The sequence below is a fragment of the Podarcis muralis genome, chromosome 16, assembly GCF_964188315.1.
Source record: "Podarcis muralis chromosome 16, rPodMur119.hap1.1, whole genome shotgun sequence".
In the NCBI taxonomy this organism is placed as follows: domain Eukaryota; kingdom Metazoa; phylum Chordata; class Lepidosauria; order Squamata; family Lacertidae; genus Podarcis; species Podarcis muralis.
The window spans coordinates 31,624,915-31,638,941 of record NC_135670.1 but is presented as its reverse complement, the minus strand read 5'-3'; the positions used below and the strand labels follow the sequence as shown (position 1 = coordinate 31,638,941).

The 14,027-nt window shown below is 43.7% G+C and overlaps 1 protein-coding gene across 28 annotated transcripts in view; it reads left to right on the top strand.

Annotated features, from left to right (window-relative positions):
* Window positions 1-14,027, top strand: part of FBRSL1 (fibrosin like 1) — a 792,934-nt gene that overhangs the window by 695,262 nt on the left and 83,645 nt on the right. For all 28 annotated transcript variants that reach the window (XM_077920111.1, XM_077920092.1, XM_077920106.1 and 25 more), the window contains one exon: window positions 5,867-5,912. In XM_077920111.1, the coding sequence (XP_077776237.1) occupies window positions 5,867-5,912 (46 nt within the window). The remainder of the gene's footprint in view (window positions 1-5,866; window positions 5,913-14,027) is intronic.

Sequence of the window (14,027 nt, the reverse complement as noted above, 5' to 3'; positions counted from 1 at the left end):
CACAGAGCCACAGTTCCCAGAGTGGTTTAATAATTAAGTCCTCTTCCCAGAAGACAAAACCTGAGTAATTGTAGCTCTGTGAGGGGAATAGGGGTCTTCTAACAACTCTCAGCAACCATAACAAACTATTGCCATTATAAGAGAACAAGGGAGGTGTTCGTGGTGAGTTCCAGCACCTTTTTTTCTAGAAAAGTAACACTGGCCTTAGTCCAGTAGAGTGGCCAACACAGGCCTTTTGGTGCCTAAGGCTGAAGATGCCTCCCTTCCTGTGTTGTAAAAATAGGATAATACATTAAATAGCTGACAGATTGGTGCCCTTTGTGGACACCCAAACTACTGCTTGAGGTGCTTCCTTACTCTGTCTACAAGAAGGGCTCAAGTTCTCCAGTGTCTTTGGAATATAACTTCCCTCCTTTCTACAAACAAATGTAAACAGATTGCTTGGGGTAGCAGAAAAGACAGGAGGAGAATTGCTATGGGCTGCAATTTCTTTAAATGGATTTCTCTATTGGATAATAAACACACATTTGTTTCCTATTTTTCTGCATGGTCCACATGTGTATCCCTTCTGTGGAGATACCCCATTACAGGGCATTCCCCAAAGCCCGGTGTTTCAAACCTGGGAAAACACAACTCTTCCCCTAATGTCACATTTGTTGCTATTGTGGTTGTTGTGCAGAATGTGATTATGTGTAGTATGTTGTTTGTGAGGTGCAGTACAAGTCTTCCCTTCCTCATTTGCGCTACCATTTATGAAAAGTCTTTTTTCAGATTTAAAACAAAGGTAAAGGCAGTGGCTGTGTTCATCCATCTCACTAAGCCGTGGTTTAGTGCAACATGCACAGACTAGAACCAAAATAAGTGGGTTGGTGGGGGAGAGAAAAGCTATTGTGAGTGTGTGGCTTGTGTGCTCCTGCTCCCCATCCCCTCTCCTCCTTCTGCGTGGCCATGAGGGAAAATTTAGAAGCTTCTGCTCTTTGTTTTGGTTAACGGTAGTTTGTTATATTATCTGGCGGGATAAACTGTGATTAACTATGGTTAGTTTCAAGGCAGCCAACCACTAACAGTAGCTTATTGAAACTGACTATACTTAATATTAACAATGATTCCTGGTCCTGACAACATGCAAACAGTGGTTAATGTAAAGCAGAAGCAAATGAGGGGGCATGGGGAGTGCAGGCGCCCACGGTCTACTCCAGCTCATTTCTGCTTATTGCACTACCATGGTTTAGCATGATGTGTGAATTCAGCTTCCTGTTTAGGAGTTCGCATCTGGCTCAGTTTCCTTTTTTAAAAAAAGTACAATAGTAAAGCTATTGTCTGCCCCTTCTGCACATGTATTACACGACATAGGGTTTCAGTTTTGGTAAGCGAACAATATTTGGATTTATGTGTAATCATAATGTGATGCTTTCATGTAGGCCTGTTGAAGGCACCACAAAACATATTGCCTACATTAGCAATATCAAAGGCTTACCATGGACACTGTGTATTAAATGTGGTGAAATCAGTATTGTTCTGGGGACAGATTTTTCTGCAGGAGCTTAACTTCATTGTTAGTATATATGTGGGTGAAAATCCTTTGTATTGGACACTGCAGTTATTGACTGAGCCGAGCCTTTAGTTTTTGTATATTCTTCTTCTTTAAATATCCCTCCCCATCTCCCTTTTGGCCCTTTATCCAAGGTTCAGAGGGTAAGGTTTATTGATGTTGTTTCATTCTGCATTCAGCACTGAACAATTGAACAGTTTCAGTAGATGAGTCCATTGATAAATCACACACACACAATCAAGTAACACAATTGGAACTGAAGGCTACCAGTGTTGTGCACAATCATACAAGAACACTGATGCGCATGCACACGCACAGTTGAGTCAGATATGAAAATTCAGTGACACTATGGTATATTGATTATGCAGTTAACTCCATGTTGTTGTCCTTCCACAGAAGGAAGGCAGGACGCTGTGATACAGTGCAATAAAATAATTCATGGTTGCTGCAAATTTGCAAGAGTCCCTTGCATGCAGTGCAAATGGGGAAGGGAACTGGGACATCTGCAAGAACTGAGCTGTTGTGTGACTTGTGTAATGCAGTTCATTATCAAGTTAAGTGAATCTAGATTGCTACTAACAGAGGCAGTAGATCTTGTTGGTTTTTTTAACCGGAATCCTGAGATACACTAACTGGAGACAGGTACAAATATATGCATTTAGGATTAAATAATTCTGATCCCAGGAATTTGTTTTGAGTACCAGGGACGAACTGAGTGCACGTCCCTCCTAGTTGCACACATGCAAACACCACTTCCTTCATTTCAGCAATATAATTTGGGGGTGAAGTCATAATTTGGGGGTAGAACCCAGTCTTCTTTCTGCCCTACCCTGTTCTATCTCTTCTTGCTAGTATTCTGGATGCAGCTGTAAATAATAAGCATGTTCAAGTTTTAAAACAGTCTATACACACACAATGTAAAATTGATATTAAGCTTTTGACCTGGTACTGAATTAGCAGGAGAAGTTGGATTGTCTGTGGGGCAGGTACTGGGGTGATGATGGGTGAGGTTGGCACAGCAAAAAGAGTGTTTGTGATTTGATTGTATTTGGCCCCCTTTAGCCTGGGATTTAAATTCAGCACCAGTCAGTCTAGTGTCTGGAAGGTGTTTGCCTGTACCCCCAAAATAAGGGGCATCTAGAAGATCTAGTGAAAACTCATTGTTTTAAGGATTTAGATGCTGTAGGTTGCTACCGTTGTTAATCCTACTCAGAGTAGACCCATTTAAATTAATGCACATGACTAACTTGGGTCCATTAATTTCAGTGGGACTCAGCTGGACACAACACTAAATGTTTGCTCCTTAGTTTGTTGATAAAGAAATAGGTTGGTTGGGTAGACGGGGGCATTTGAGGTTTTGTTTTTTTACAGGGAATGGGAAAAGTGAATTGTCAGGAGCCTTTTTAATATGCTTGTCAGCATCACAGGGCTGGTCTGCAGTAAATAAATAACCAAAAGCTTGGCTAGGAATGGCGACTGACCTTTGTTTCACTTATGCTGCAAAAGATGATTTAAACATAATAACCCCAAAGCAGAATTGCATCCACAAGAGATGCTCCATCTCCCAAAGGATTTCATGGGTTATTTTGTTCAATGACCAGAGGCAACCTTTGGGGGAAATGTATGGCTAAACAGTTCTTTATCTTCTGGGTTCTGCCTCATCATCCACTGGTTGTTTTTCCTCCTCTCTCTCTCTCTCTCTCAAAGGCAGCTGCATTCAGTAAGATCCTGCCGCTTGTAAGCCCTTGTCACTCAGAAGTAACTCTTGATAGAGAGTATTCTTTTTTTACTGCCTGTAAAAGGCCCAGCCCAAAGGCCATTGAAGCAAGGAAAAATAAGCTCCCATTGATTCCGGTGATCCTTTTGGGTCAGGGCCCAGCGTTCTAGCAAGTCTGGTTATGTTTCTCTGGGTTTTTTAAAATTTTGCTTCCGAAATCGCTGGCTATGAAATATGCAGTGTTGCAGTACAATTCACGAGACACTTAATAATGCAAGCTTTCCAAGGAGTGGCAGAATAAAATCAATGATGTTGGAAAGAAAATCAACTTAGCTCAGCCATGAGCTGAATTTTTAAAAAAAACAGATCTCAACTCTTTCCGGTTAGACACACAGGCTGCAGTCTTTAACACATTAGCACTGCAATCTAAACCCTATCTGGGCCATCTTGGGGAGGAGGGTTTGGATTGCATGGACCTGCCCCTCTCTTCCCAGCCTCTGGCCACCGAGTGATGCCATTGTCACTCAGCCAGTTCAGCCTCATTCCACTTAGCGAACAGGTAGACCACGCATAGGCAACCTTCGGCCCTCCAGATGTTTTGGCCTACAACTCCCATGATGGGAATTGTAATCCAAAACATCTGGAGGGCCGAAGGTTGCCTATGCCTGAGGTAGACAGAAGTGCTGTTCCTGACAGCAGCCTATGGAAGGCCTCAAAACATGGGGCCTTCTGGGGAAAGGGATGAGCCAACCCCACCACTATCATATGACTGCACCAGGTCCAATCTGGCCCTGATTGCTATACCAGCTTCAAGCTGGTTCAGCAATTTGCCTGCCCCCTGACTTAGCAGGGCTGCAGGTATGGACGCTCCATTACTTTGCTAATCTTTTCCAGATGGCGACTTAAGTTTGAATTTCACTCTTACTCGGGAATAAGCCTTGCACATTCTTTTATATAATGGATCTAGTCCACTTGGAATAGTGAAAACTTTTGTCTTGTGAAGGAATTCCACTGCATTAACAACTACATTTGGTAAAAACAGAAGACCCACAGGCTACTCTGTTACCCTCTTTCAGGCTACCCTCAATTATCCTCTTTCAGCAGCACATTTCAGAAAAGTATTGTACAGTGCAATCCTTGAAAATAAGCAGGGCTGTCAAGCAGTTAGGGGTTTTTAAGTCAATTTTTTATATTAGTTTTGATCATCTAATCAACCAATAGGTCAAATTTGCTTTTGAGTGAAAAACTAACAGTTCTAAAGAAATACGCTTTCTTGGCTTTTAGATGGTGGCTTATCATCAAATGGTTTCCCTACTGCCACACGGAACAGGAATGCCTCTTTTAAGATGGCACTTGCCATCTGAAGTTGTTATAAGGGCAACTATTAAAAATAATTTAAATACACCGGCCAGTTAATCTGGGGTCGCTTTTTAGGAAATTAAAATTCAGTTAACTGAGTATGGGACGCGGGTGGCGCTGTGGGTAAAACCTCAGCGCCTAGGACTTGCCGATCGTCAGGTCGGCGGTTCGAATCCCCGTGGTGGGGTGCGCTCCCGTTGCTCGGTCCCAGCGCCTGCCAACCTAGCAGTTCGAAAGCACCCCCGGGTGCAAGTAGATAAATAGGGACCGCTTACTAGCGGGAAGGTAAACGGTGTTTCTGTGTGCTGCGCTGGCTCGCCAGATGCAGCTTGTCACGCTGGCCACGTGACCCGGAAGTGTCTTCGGACAGCGCTGGCCCCCGGCCTCTTAAGCGAGATGGGCGCGCAACCCCAGAGTCGGACACGACTGGCCCGTACAGGCAGGGGTACCTTTACCTTTACTAACTGAGTACAGTAATAGAATAAATATCAGAACCCCAAAATAATGACTATTTAGCCTTTATATTTGCCCCATGAGCTTTTCTTGTTTCATGGAGTGGAAAGAACCCTTGAAAGATTTTACTTAAGAAAACCTTTATGTACATGGATTTCCCCCCCCCCCTTTTTTTTTTTTTTTTTAAACAGTGCGTGTTGCTATTATCCTGGCTGAAACCCAGTGCCCCTGATTACCATGAAGCTGTTTACAAGGTTTAGGTTAATTGGATTTCTTAACTACTTCCCAGGGCAGAAGTTACAGCATGGCTGGAGTTCAAAAAGCAGAATACAGCCTGGATATAAATGGGAGAAAGCAGCTTTGTTAATAAATCTGCTAAGCAGAGTGGTGAGGGAAGAAATGAGAGGGCCTGTGTTTTGGTACAATATAGGCCTCTTTTTTTCTATATCTCTGCCACTCCCAGTTCTGTCCTTCCTTATTCAACAAGAGATAAGGATCCATCTCGATACCTTGTGCTTTCAGTGGGAAGAATAATTGAATATAGCTTATGTGTTGCATGGTTGCCTCAATGGATAGGAAAGATATGAGATCAGGGCCCAGTTTTCACATGCTTCCTCTCCTACCAGCTTCTCCATCCTTTGCTCTTTTTTTAATGGCACAACATTGCACCCTCCAGGTGTGACACATAACTGCAGTCTTCGACCTCAGACTGATTTGTTTTGTTATTGCTGTTGGGAAATCATAAACTCTCATTTAGTTAACCCTCTTTCTTTTGTTCTTTTCAGGCTTCTGAAGGCTCAGAGAAGCTGTTCTCCCCTGCAGCAACTAAAGGTAGGTAATTTTGAAGAAATACTTCCCTGATGTTTTGTTGAGCTGCTTGTTGTTCATCTGAAGACATATTTCCAGGGCATGAAAACTACAAGATGCATTATCCATCCAGGTATAACCAGCAATACTGGGCTTCAGAGGCAGGCTGAGCTTTGGATCGCTCAGCTTGCCCTGGAGAACTCTGCCCGTTGTAAGAAATCTCAAGAGGCAGCGCCCCATTGATTCCTTTTGCCCACTCTTTTCTCCAGGTCAGCCATGATTTTGTTGTTGTTGTTGTTGATGATTACTTCATTGGTGTAAAACTACCTGGTTCCGACCCTCAAGTGGATCATACTTTTCCGGCCTAGGGCCACACAAGTGGAGGCGGCACCCTTCCTTCCATCTTTCTAGGGTTTTCAAGGGAGAAAGAGAGAAGACAGACACATGCACAAGGAGTAGACAGGCATACCTTTTATTTTACTTTATATATATTTATGCAGACATATCTATAAAAAAATTAATGAGCTTTTGGAGGACTTTTCCGGGATCCTGAGTTATCACATATCTGTTGTTGTGTCAGCTTGCTGTGGATTTTGTTGTAAGTTTTTTTTCCTTACAAAGATGGTAGCATTTTATTTTATTATTTATTGCTGCCAATGTGAATCCTACTCTGAACAGACCTGTTGAAAATAGTAGGTCCATTAATTTCAATGGGTCTGCCCCGAATAGAACTTGGTTGGTTACAACCCTATGACTGCAGCCTTAATTCATGCTTAGCTCCGAGTGAACCTACACTGAACACAGCAGGCCTGTGCTCCAAATAAACATGAATAGGATTCAAGTGATTTTGTGGGTCCCAATACCTTTTCTGTTGAGTCTGAAAAGGTTGACAAAAGACTTGTACGTATTTATTATTTTGTATACAAAATGCCTATATTTGAAGGTGGGAAAACAAACTCAAAGCAACAGATAACCATAGGTTTCTAGTAGGCATATCCTGGGACGTGTTTTGTTTTCCAGTATGGCTTTAACTGTCCACAACCATGAAATGGGCTTGGTTCAAATGGCTTTCTGCCAGATTTGGTCCTCTTCCCATCCCCAGCCTTGCTCCCTGCCAGGAAACAATCATTAAACATAAAAGTATAGAGAGGTCCTCATCTGAGGGTGGTGAGCAGCGGCTGTTTCTTTGCTGTTTCTTGGCACGAGGCTGCAGACATTTCTTTCTGGTGCAAAGGGAGTGAACTGTTCACTGTTGAGGCCTTTACAATATATCCTCCCTGTGAATAAATCAATGGACAAATAAGAAAAGGCTGTTTGTTTTGGCACCCAGCTTTCACACACATTGGTCTCTAAGACAGTCTCTCTTTCATATTCTTTTCTCTCTTCTCTCTCTCTTTCCCCCCACCCCCCCTTCCAATTTTCTGTCTGAAAGACAAGCCATTTACTTCAGGCCACATAGGAAAGAAGGTTGCTTGAATTATAGACTCCAAAAGGTTAATAATTCAGGGTACTGAGGCTCTACAGCAGGTGTAGCCAATGTAGTGCCTTCTGAATGTTGTGGGACTGTAACTCCCATCAACCCAGCCAGTGTAACCAATGGCCATGGATGATGGGAGCTGCAGTCCAACAACAACTGGAGGGCGCCATGTTGGCTACCCCATTCTCTATGTGGTACAGCTCCCTCCTTTCCATCAGCACCCAGAACCTTAAGGAACCTTGCCTTCCAGCTACCTATCTCTTTATCTGCTGCTTTCTGTACTTGAAGCTCCAGAAGTATTTCTAAGAGAGGGGTGGGGAATACCATGCTGGAGTCCTGTGTGGACCTGCCACTGCTCCATCAAACCTGGCCCACTTGGTACCACTCCTCGTCTTTAGCCACAGGTGCTGCTTCTGTAAAGGATGTCCAGCAAGGCTTTCCACTTGTCACTGAGTAACTGTCCCAAAATACTTAGGATAAATTCCTTCTGGGCCCTAAGGTGTGATTCCCATGCAGGTCTGAGCCTTGGGGCCTCTCTGTTTAGAAGTTAAATGCTGTCCCCTTGACCGCATTCTGAGGACACCGTCCACAGACTTCTTAAGGGACTTCTCACATTCCACTGCTGAACATCATGATGGTATTGTGCTGTGTGGGGTTTCAGGGCTGAAATCACTCGGCTCTTTCATGTGGTGGTGTTTTGCGGCTGCCACGTGTGTTTGTGGCAGGTTCCTCTTAGCCACCCCATCCCAAATGTCCATTGCCATAATGCTGCATGACCATGAAGCCTTGCTCAGTAGGGTGTTGTGCCATCTAGGGCATTCTGAGCAAGGAATATTTCTTAGAGGGGCATTGAACTGCCAGTTATTTTCTGGACCCAATTCAGAGTACACATGCTTGTAATTAAAGCCCTAAGCAATTTAGGCCCCATATATCTGATAGACCACCTCCTTCCCTACAGACTCCCCTGGGTGTTAAGATCAGCTGAGGGCCCTCTTGGTTGTTCTGGCCTTGGTCAGAAGTTCAGGGTGCTGGCAGCCCAGAAGAGAGCATTCTCTCCAGCAACCCCCAAGTTTGGGAATTTCCTCCCCACAGAGGTGTGTCTGCTACTTTCTTTATATAGCTTTTCGTGAATACTGAAGGGGCACCTCTTTCCCCCAGCACCTGAGATGTGTGTTCGGGACCCACTCTATTCCTGTGACTATAATTTATTTTAACTGTTTTTGATTCTGATTTTAGGTTATTGTAACCTACTCTGGGACTTACTGGTGAAGGACAGATAATAATAATAAATGGGGGGAGGAGATGAGGGGTGCTGTCCCTTTCCCCCAAAGCCCTGTCCACACCGCTAGCATGAGAATTGTGCTATCCCACTGGTGTTAGATATTTGTTTGCATCATCCACTGGGCTTTGCAATTAGAGTAAAAAAAAAATCAAAGATATGTATATAAACAACTAAGCAGGTAAAATTACCAGACTAAATTAAAACATCAGTCATTGCAATTTGTGTGCTGATATAAACATAGAAACACCACTGTGCAGATGAAATTGCCAAACTCAATCAGAATTTAAAAATTACATAGTTTAAAACTCAGGGCACTGCAGTTTTTGCTGCCACCAGCTAGTCTTTATCTCCAAGGAGAAAAGCCATGTAATAAGCGCCTAGACTCCCAGGTTGAGACTCTTAAAAACAAAGTGATTAACTCTTTATGCAAATCTCCACACAAAGAGCCAAACAACAAAATATCAGCCACAGTTTTGACACTGCCATATCCACATGGACATATCCAGTTTTGTAATGGGATTCTCTTATAATGTGTACTGCTGAAGGCAGGCACATTCAGTTGTGCACTCAATAAAGTATATTCAGGTATGTTAGATCTTGTTGATACAATGCTACCGTATCAAGAGGACTAGCTGGGAAACAAGTCGTACAAAGGAGTCAATTTTCTCATTGCAGACAGATTATTTTCAAGCAAACATTGCCTCAGTATGTCCTTTGCTTTGTTCAAACCTAAATGTAATAACTCATGTGGTGATAGGCCAAAGACATAGCCACTGCTGGTGGCTCACCTGGTAAATTGCTGAAATGCCTTTCTTGTTTTTCCACCTGCAAATGGGACAGCAAAATAGGTGGGGGTAGATAACAGCTGGCAGATTTTGGCTCGACACTGTTTTTGTACCTAACTGACCTCACTTTCAGTGCTGAGGTCCAAGTGTTGAAAAATGTTCCTGTCTTGCACTCAAACCAGCCTTGTAGATTTGCATGCTGCAATAATGAATATGTTTGTTGTTGTTTGTTGTTATACTTGTTTAATATTTAAAAATCAATAAATATATATTTAAATGGCCTTGTAGATGAGATCCCCAAATTTACTACATGGAAATCATCATCATCATCCTCTGGACTGATAGAGGAGTGATGGAAAGCTATATTTCTAGGTAGGGTGAGAAGAGGGGGCTTCACTCATCTACTTGCCTGCCTGGTTTCTTAGATCAAGGATTCCACCTCTATCATTCCAGCCCACTCACTTGCATGCAGTTCCTGGCCATTAATGGCTAACAGACTTAAATATAAGGTTGCCTCAAAGTCTGGTGCCCTTCAAGTGAAAAAGCCCTACCAAAGGGCTTTGAGTCGAGTAGCCAGCTGATGCAGTAACTCTAACATCTTTGGTGTTCTACCGTAAAAAGGGCCAATAAATCTCTGAATTTAAAGAGAGCTGTGGCTACTTCTTGTTAACATTTTTTTACTCCTATTGTAGAGAGGATGGACTCTCTGAGCTTTAGACTATCTAAATACAGTTTCCAAATACTATGACTTTCAGAATTTCATGTTGGGAATCTTAGGTGACATACCCATGCAGCAGACATGTTGCCCCCAGTTCCAATCACCACACAGGCAAATTAAGGTCCAAATAGTTTACCGTTGCAAAAGATAAAAGGCTTCAGTAATACAGTTTTTGATATGTATACAGCTTGTAGGCTTTGCGGATACATATAAATACTAATAATTTCTGTTGGTCCAGCAATTTAAGACATAACACAGACTACGACTCCCTTCTCAAGACTCGCTAATGAGTTGACATGCTATAATCACTTGGCCGTTGCCATAGTAACTAGCTTGGCTGACCATGCACCTGTTGGTTTTATTTCATATATAGGGTGATTTATGCCCATGAAGCAAGTTGACTCCTTCCTCTGTGTCCAGTTCCTCAAACATTTCAAACTGGTTTAACTTTCATAAGTGTCCTCCAAGTAGCCCTGCCTAAGCACCATAGATTTGTGATGGAGCAGGGAATCTTTTGTCCCCTTGCAAAACTACGGCCCCTAGAGATCACTGGGGCAAACAGCTGAGTCGGGTTTTGAATTGGTATGTTAGTTTGGATATAAATGAAGCTCTGACTGCAAGTCACAGTAGTTGGTAGCCCTTGCTTCTAACTGCCAAAATTGCATATGGTAGAAGTAGTAGTAGTATTTGATTTTGACACCCCTCCAATGGTTTCCACACACACTTTCCATTCACTGCCTTCACTGGTATTAAAGTCTGATGTGCCATCACTTCTTGAAGACTGTGGACTACCCAACCCCAAAAGAAAAAACCTGTAAGGACTTCACCACCAACTCTTTTAGCATTGGCCACTGGATGTATTAAAAGGACCGTCGTTGTTGTTCCAGAGCATTTTAACTCCATAGAGCTTGATAGACACCCTTTACTAGGGAGAAACCCCAGCTTCTTAGAGCTACTTAAACCCTTCACAGTAATGGGCTTAAAAAAGAATCTGACCAGTCAGCACAGCCTTTGCTGAGCAGAAACCACATTTTCTCAGCAGGTAGCCTCTAATTGTCAATGTGGGATGATCTGCAACTGCCTGCCATGTGGGCTAACAGCTTGCAATCCTTTTGAAGTCTCTGCCTTTTATTTTATTGTCTTTTTTATTTTGTCTTCCTGGCCACAGAATAGTGCCTCAGGCCAGCAAGAGAGATTTCTTGTTAAGAGGACTCTGAGGTTTTGACTAGCATGTCTGATCCAGAAAAGAGACCGTGTTCTTTGGAGATCAGGGCTGCATAATTCTGTTGCCTTAAGGGGACGGAGTGTTTTCCTATGTTCCCCCCACTCCCCTTTCCTTCCCTGCTGTGCTAAACTGTCATAGTAAATCATTTTAAAAACTAGAAATGCAAAACCTCCAGAGATAGGGCATGCTGCTTCAGAATGGATACCTTATTATTTCAAGAAGGACTTGGGGGCGTGGGAGGGTTTGGAAATGGATGGTTACTTCACCTGGCTCCCGGCAGGCTTCCAGTGAAGTGGAAACTAACACAGGCGAAGCTGCTCTCAGCATATACAGTACTCTGCAGCCTTCTGTTTTTGTCTAGGGAAATGAGCTTGGCGGAAAGAGATCCAGGCTATGCCCCCGCTACTGCCTGTGGTCTGACCCTGGGCAAGTTCTTTTGCTTCTGCATTTCCTCTGTTCCTCCCCCACTTGTTTCTCTTGTCTTCCTTAGAGGCATGGAATTCGTCAGCGAGATGAAATATTTTATTGAGGCCAACCAGTAATGGAGATGGCTAATTAGATTTCCTTTTGGCCGGGAGTGGGTGGTTTTTGCTGGATCTCAGTTTACACAAATGAAAAGTAAAATGGAAAAAAAAATTCAAATGAAAATAGTCCATCATAATTAGCAGCTGTTCCAGCACTTCGTCTGAAATCTAAATGTGTGGGAGCCATCCCTTTCAGGCCTGCCTTTTAATGGTCCGAGTACTATATTGCCTGATTAAAGCTTGATAAATCTCTTAGGCAGCTGGCTGACCAAATGCAAGAAGTGGATGCACAGAATCAATGAGTCTCTTTATGTGGAAATTAAGGAGAGCTTGTGTGGTGTCATGAAACAGGACAACCCCGGTTCAGAACTTTGTTCAGGTATATGAAGTGCTTTGACCTTGGGACAGTTACTATTTCTCAGCCTAGCCAACTTTACAGGGTTGTTTTGGGGATAAAATTTGGACGAGGAAAAAATAATAATAAGCAGCCCATACTTTATCTGCCTTCTCCTGATTTTTAAAGTCCAGTTCCATTTCACAGAAATTGTAGGTACATTTCTTTAAATGCTATGTATATGTGTTTTTGCGTTGTATGGTAGCCATCCCCATCGTTTGTATCTGTACATGGTTTCATATTCCTATGGAAGACATTAGGGGACGCGGGTGGCGCTGTGGGTAAAACCTCAGTGCCTAGGACCTGCTGATCGTAAGGTCGGCGGTTCGAATCCCTGTGGCGGGTGAGCTCCCGTCGTTCGGTCCCAGCTCCCGCCCACCTAGCAGTTCAAAAGCACCCCTAAGTACAAGTAGATAAATAGGTACCGCTTTATAGCGGTAAGGTAAACGGCGTTTCCGTGTGCGGCGCTGGTGCTGGCTCGCCAGCTGCTGCTTCGTCACGCTGGCCACGTGACCCGGAAGTGTCTTCGGATGGCGCCGGCTCCCGGCCTCTTGAGCGAGATGAGCGCGCAACCCTAGAGTCGAACACGACTGGCCCGTACGGGCAGGGGTACCTTTACCTTTACCTTATGGAAGACATTAAGGCAAGACAGATAGAGAGGTATGTGTTTCTCATGTTGTAAGAAATGCTGCAGATACATTTGTGGCACAGGTGTTTGTCTGCTCATCTCTAGAAGATGTGAAGCATCCTAGGAATGTGGAATTTCCACTCGGGACATCATCTTATCAGAGTGCCTCCTTGCTGTGTCACACTCACTTGGGTTCCAGTTTGCAGCCAACTGGGTGAGAGACTATCAAGAAGCGAGGCACACCATTCTAAGTGTGTTTGGGACTGATATCTAGGAAAGGCTTATTCATACTGAAAGAATGGACAACCAAAATAGGCCATAAGCATTCATTGCTTTACATCACAATCCCGTGCATGTTTACTCACATACAAGTTCCACTGTGCTCAGTGAGGCTCACTCCCCAGTTGTACAGTTAAATAGCCTGGATTTTTTCATGTTGATCATAGGGCCCGGCTCCTAAAGCTGCAGCTCCATCACTGTTCACTGGTCCATTGTGGAAGCATAAGAAAAGTGCTGCTAGGGCAGACCATAGGTCCATCTAGTCAAGTGTTCTGCTTCCCAAAATGGCCAATAAGATGCCTCTGGGAAGCCCACAGGAAGGTTTTCAACCTCTCTTCCTAATAGTTGCTCACCATCAACTGGAATTCAGAGGCATAGAATCCCAAACATGGAAAGCTCCATGTTGAGAAACATCTCCTCTCTGGATTAGTGTGATCTCGTGGCAGTGAATTCCATAAATCAATTCTTCACCTTCTTCATGTTCTGTGACTGCACAGCCAGTCACATGAGGACCTAAAGCAGAGCAGGGGAACCTGCAGCCCTCCAGATATTGTTGTCCTACAACTCCCATCTTCCCTGACCAGCGGACTCAGTGGCTGTGGCTGATGGGGTCTAACAACATGTGGATGGCCATAGGTCCCCTGTCTCTCTTCTGATGACACTTAGATCTGCAGCTCAATCCTGTACATTAACACCAAGATTTCCTGCACCATTTATTCACCAACTCTCGCAACTCATACCACTCTTCTGTTAAGGCCCAGTGGAAAATTCACAGCCACACACTGAGGTCAGTTTTCAATCGGTGCCGTTTGTCTCATGTCAGGAAA